Here is a 5,765-nt window from a genome sequence, read left to right as displayed (position 1 = left end):
GCAGATGCTGGAGTACAAGCGGGCCACGCTGCGGGAGGAGGATGCCACCGAGGCAGCGGGCGAGGGGGTTCCCCCGTCCTCACCAGGCCCCGCGCCCGGCCTGACGCCCGGCACACCCAGGAGCTCTGGGCTGTTCTGGAGGGCCACCTGCCCCCAACTCCGCTCCTTCTCTGGCCTCTGCGCTAGGACTATGGTGAGGTGACTCTAAGCCATGACGTTGCACAAAACAAGCCTGGCCTGTCGCCCCGGGCCCTGAGTTAACCCCATGAGCCAGCGAGCCAGGCTCTGGAAACTGCCTGTGTCTTCACCTCCGGGAGGGTGGCTGTCGTCTGAGAGTCCCTGCCTAGCAGCTCAGCCGCTCTGTGTCCTCCTTGTACCCCCAGGTGGGACTCCGGAAGGGGACAGCACAACTCCTAGGCGCACACACGCAGCTGGAGTTGGCCTTGGTGGGCGTCTCTCTACTGCTGGTGGCTCTTCTCCTGGGCTGCCTGGTGGCCCTGGGGGTCCAGTATCACAGAGGTAGGTGCCCAAACTTGTCACTGTCCCTCGTAGCTGTGGGAACTCTGGAGGTTGCCAGTGGCTGCGGTTTTCTGTGGCTGGGGCCAGGCTTCCCCGTCCTCTGGGAAGGGCCAGTCACAGCCCTTCTGGTAACTGACAGTCCCCTTCCCTCTGGTCACGTCCCCAGCCACAGGCCCATCCCGCGGCACGTGTCTCACAGAAGCCTGCATTCGAGTCGCTGGGAAAATCCTGGAGTCCCTGGACCGAGGCGTGAGTCCCTGTGAGGACTTTTATCAGTTCTCCTGCGGAGGCTGGATTCGGAGGAACCCCCTGCCTGACGGGCGCTCTCGCTGGAACACTTTCAACAGCCTGTGGGACCAAAACCAGGCCATACTGAAGCACCTGCTCGGTGAGTGCAGGGCCTAGCACTCTCTAGGCGCTCAATAAATGTCCACGGGAGAGGAAGCAGGTGCTGGATTGCTCTGTGAGCGCTGTTGAGGAAGGGCGTGCAGAGAGCCGGGGGCTCTGAGAAGTGGACACGGCTTGGAGGGGCGGACTTCTGAGTACGATGGGGTGGTGGTAAGTGCCGGGGACCCTGTAACGCTGAGACAGATTTGAGAGGGGCCGTTTGAAGGGTCTGCTGTCTCAGGAAGTCTTCTTGGGTCTGCATTAGGAGAATGCTCACTGGCAGGGCGAGCAGAGGGACCAGGGCTGGGTCTCCCCCTTGGAAGTGAACCTGTGCGTCACCTGCGCGCCATGCTCCTCCCCGCAGAGAACACCACTTTCAACTCCAGCAGTGAAGCGGAGCGGAAGACACAGCGCTTCTACCTGTCCTGCCTGCAGGTGGAGCGCATCGAGGAGCTGGGCGCCCAGCCCCTGCGGGACCTCATTGACAAGGCAGGGCCGCCGGGTGGCCTGGGCGGGGGAGCGGGCGGGGCTTTGGGAAGAGGCCTTGGTCTGAGCAAGCTTTGGGGGCCCCCAGGCCAGAGCTTCCACTTCCGATCTCTACTCAGATTGGCGGTTGGAACATTACGGGTCCCTGGGACCGGGACAGTTTCATGGAGGTGCTGAAGGCAGTGGCCGGGACCTACAGGGCCACTCCCTTCTTTGCTGTCTACATCAGTGCCGACTCAAAGAGTTCCAACAGCAATGTCATCCAGGTGAGGTGCTGCTCCGGAGATGGGGAGGGAGGGGTGCAGGGACCCTTTCGGAGCCCAGACTCCCCGCCCCGCCCCGCCCCGCTCCCACCCCAGGCCTGGAGACCAGTGGCCAGAGGGGACTCAGCTTCTCTCCTTACCATTGCAGGTGGACCAGTCTGGGCTCTTCCTGCCCTCTCGAGATTACTACTTAAACACAACTGCGAATGAGAAAGTAAGGAGCGCCCTGAGAACCCCATTCCTGGCCCCTCAGAGCTGGGCTGATCCCCATATACTTTTCTCTTGGCCCAGGGTCAGAGCGGGGAAGGTGGGCCTGCCCTGGTGCCTAGTAAGCTGACTGCTCTTTCTGCCTCCTCATCCTTCTTTCTTTCTCCCTCTTATTCTCCCAGAAAAACTTCCCACTTTCCCTCCCCCTCCCTCTCTTCCTCTTCCTTCTTCTTTTTGTTTTTTGATAGTGCTAGAGAGTTAAACCCGGGGCGCATGCGTGCTAGGCAAGTGCTCTCCACTGAGCTGCCCTCGGCTCCCAGCACACATTTTACAGGTGCCCACTGTACCCCAGGTGCGTTGGGGATTCTGAGGTGTGAGTTTCAGAGACGCTGTCACAAGAAGCCACCAGTGCTGACTGTGTGAACGCAGCCAAGAGCAGAGCGTTGCTCCAAAGAGGGTCTGGGACGCGGGGGAGACTTGGGTACCAGAGGTTTCCCGAAGAGGTTGAATTTGAGCTAGGTCCTGTGGAATACATAGGATGAACAAGTCCAGTCTGTGTGCAGAGAATGGGTTACACAAAAGTGTGGAAGAGAGAAAGGCAAGGTGTGTTCCGACTGTGTCCAGTTTGGCAAGAGGTAGTGCTCAAAGCCGATGGGCGCCCAACTACTCTGGAGGCTGAGGTAGGAGGATTGCAAGTGTGTGGCCTGCTTGGATAATTTAGTGAGACCCTGTCACACACACACACACACACACACACACACACACACACACACACAAAAGATTTGGGGGTGTATGTAGCTCAGGGATAGAGTACCCCTGGATTTGAGTCCCCATTAGAAAAAAAAGTGGGTAGGCACTGGAAAAGTTGGGTGAGCAGTGAGCAGCTCCCGGGATCACAGGTGGACAGGGCCCTCGGAGACTTCTTGTCAGAGAGGGGACTCGCAGCCTCGGGCTCCTATGGGTTCAGGGCATGGGCTGCACATGTACTTGTGCCTTCGAGGGCCCCGGGCAGCTTCTCTCTGAGGGAAAGCCGAGTGGAGAGGACAAGGCGCAGGCAGGCACACGAGGCTTTGGCATCCATCTCCTTGAAACCGAGACGAAGGCCCAGGACAGTGGGAGACTGGAGACGGGAGAGAGCCGTGTGAGTGAGGGCCGTGGGAGGAAGCGTCAGTGACAGAGTGCCGCAGAGCAGACATCTGTCCTCCTGTCGTCGTTCCTTTGCCGACATTTCCTGAGTGTGCCTCAGCCAGGTCCCCAGCATGTGTATGAGGAGGAGCCAGCCCAGAGCCAAGGGCGAGGGTCAGCCACAGTGCAGGGAGCAGCTTCCCAAAGCCTCTGGGGCAGGAAGGTGAGCGACCCACAGATGTGTCTGGGAGAGAGGGAGCAGGAGAGAGCACGTGCCCGGACAGGGAAGGAGAGCCATGCTCTGTGTGCATGGTGTGGGTCCAGTCAGGGCCTGACCCTCCAAACATGGGAAGAGAAACGCCAAAGTAGTACGAACAGATCCGCGACTTGAGCATCACCTGAGTGGGGATGGAGGCTGGAGGGCAGGGAGAGCCGCATCGCCCCTGGACACTTGGGAAAGCCTTGGCTTTGGCTCCCTGGGTGCTGCTGGTTGCCTCGGGCAGGAAGCTTCCTGCCGGGACCTGGGAGAGAGTATGATGCAGAAGGTTAAGTCAGGATAAAACCTAGAAGTGCACAGGGCCAGGGATTTAGCTCAGTAGTTCTGCAGCCTGCCTCATAAGCGCAAGTTTGATCCTTGGTACAAAACAAAAACAAAACCAAAACCAAAAAAACACAAAACCTAAGAGTACAGAGGCTTCCAGAAAGTCCTGGAAATAGGTCTTTAGCTGGAGGTGAGGCGTTAGGGAAAGGCCTCACGTGAGGTCGCTTTGTTGAGTGAGCCATCCCCCTCAGGAGCTGCGATGACTTGGTATTCACCTCTTCCTAGCTGGGTACAGTGGCACATGCCTGTAATGCCAGCACTCTGGGAGGCTGAGGCAGGAGGATCACAAGTTCAAATCAGCCTGAACAACTTAGAGACTCAGTGAGACACTGTGCAAATTTTTAAAAATTTAAAAAGATCCAAGGAGGTAGCCCAGTGTGAAGGCTCTGAGTTCAGTACTGCAAAAACAAAAAAACTCTTTCCTTGACATCAACAGCAGGAAAGAGGAGAAAGGCCAGGGAAAAGAAAGTTTGCCTTTTAGAGACTTGATATTCAGGTTTACAAAATGTTTCGGTGAAGTGGCAGAGGAGACGGCCTGTGGGCTGTGGGGTAGGGTGGTCTGTGAGAGGGAGGCGTGTGCTGAGGGTCTGTTCACACATTTTCATTCCTGTCCTCAAATCAAGCATCCACTGTGTGGCACACACACTGCTCAGTGGTGAACAAAGCAAAACGGCCCTGTTCTCAAGGAGCTCAAGTGAGCGCAGGTGATAGGAATCCGGCCACGTCACCTTGCCAAGCTGCTCCTTCTGTGTGACGTGGGACTGACAGCCCCTGGTTGGAGTTGCTGAGCAGCGTGCGTGGGAAGCTGTGTCATATGTATCTTCCTAGCGGCCCGATCTGTACACACGTCCATCAGTTGACCCTTGCTGTTTCTTTTCCGTGCATTTCTCTCCCTTGGAGCAGAGGGGATTGGAGAAAGCAGCAGGTGTGAGGCCTGGCAGGACGAGAGGTAGAAGGGCCTGAGGCTGCTGGGAACCAGATTCCCTAGGGGACCTGGTCAGCTGTTCACTGCCACCAATGGGCTGGGACAACAGAAAGGCTCTAAGAAATGAGAAGGCAAAGCCGTGTGGAAAGCAGGAACACCTGCTGGACAGTACTTCCAGAGCACAGAATTTGTGCTAGGCCCTGCTGAGTCCCCTGTGAACAGCTGTTATAACCTGAACAGTGCTCTCCTGGGGGAAGTAGATGGCAAGCAAGTGCTCAAATACACAAGCAAGACAGCGGTAGGAAACGGGGTCACCCAGGAAGGCTTTCAAAAGGAAGCTCAAGCAGAAAAGCCCGGGGCCAGAGGCAGAGCCGGAACAGACCTTCTCAGCCTCGGGTTCTGAGGACCAGGGGTCTTTACAGGTGCTCACTGCCTACCTAGACTACATGGAAGAGCTGGGGCTGCTGCTTGGTGGATGCCTGGCCTCCACCCGGGAGCAAATGCGGCAGGTGCTGGAGCTAGAGACGCAGCTGGCCAACATCACGGTGCCCCAGGACCAACGACGTGACGAGGAGAAGATCTACCACAAGATGAGCATCTCAGAGCTGCAGGTGGGGTGGGCAGGGGCCACCAGTTTCCCTCCGGGCTATCTTTCTGAGTGAACTGGTCCAATCCCTCACTTCCCTGCTATGCTGCTGCTGTCCTGGAAAGAAAACTGGTGGTCATTTTAGGCCACCTCTCACAGGACCATCCTTTGGTTGGTTGTTTTCTGTGGATGCATGGAATGATTGTGTCAAAGATTTCTAAGAACTTGGCCAAACACTTGGGAGGCTGAGGAAGGAGGATTGGAGTTGGAGTTTGAGATTGGAGACTGAGTTGAGGATTATAGCCAGTTTGGGCTACATAGTGAAACCCTGTATCAATGAAATAAAACAAACAAGAAACAATCAGAGGGCCTGGGATGGATGCAGCTCAGTGACACCACGCCTGAAAGTGCAAGGTCCTCAGTTTGATCCTTGTACCAACAAAAAAACAAACAAACAAAAACCAATCTGAAAGGATGTGGACGTGTCTCTGGAGGCTCCTCATGTGCCAGGAGTTGCCCCTTTTGGTGCTGGATTACTGAGAGGTTAGGGAAGGGAAGAGAGGCCAGCTATGTGGGAAGTGTCAGGGGAGTAGTATTTTATCAACTGTTAAGAAAATATTTGGAGCTGGGCATGGTGGCACACGCCTGTAATTCCAGCACTCAGGA

The 5,765-nt window shown here is 56.5% G+C and overlaps 1 protein-coding gene across 7 annotated transcripts in view; it reads left to right on the top strand.

Moving 5' to 3' along the window:
• The window catches only part of LOC104862338 (EEF1AKMT4-ECE2 readthrough transcript protein), a 38,879-nt gene that overhangs the window by 19,059 nt on the left and 14,055 nt on the right, over positions 1-5,765 (top strand). For 5 of the 7 annotated variants that reach the window (XM_033762601.1, XM_033762599.1, XM_033762602.1 and 2 more), the window contains 6 exons: positions 384-519; positions 686-907; positions 1,271-1,395; positions 1,512-1,658; positions 1,804-1,869; positions 4,936-5,124. In XM_033762601.1, coding sequence (XP_033618492.1) covers positions 384-519; positions 686-907; positions 1,271-1,395; positions 1,512-1,658; positions 1,804-1,869; positions 4,936-5,124 — 885 coding nt within the window. Of the gene's footprint in view, positions 1-4; positions 194-383; positions 520-685; positions 908-1,270; positions 1,396-1,511; positions 1,659-1,803; positions 1,870-4,935; positions 5,125-5,765 lie in introns of all 7 variants that reach the window. The other 2 variants (XM_033762603.1, XM_033762605.1) reach the window with 1 other exon arrangement.

This window comes from Fukomys damarensis, unplaced genomic scaffold, assembly GCF_012274545.1.
Source record: "Fukomys damarensis isolate Sample0158 unplaced genomic scaffold, DMR_v1.0_HiC HiC_scaffold_12, whole genome shotgun sequence".
NCBI classification, from domain to species: domain Eukaryota; kingdom Metazoa; phylum Chordata; class Mammalia; order Rodentia; family Bathyergidae; genus Fukomys; species Fukomys damarensis.
This window is presented reverse-complemented; position numbering and strand designations above follow the sequence as displayed.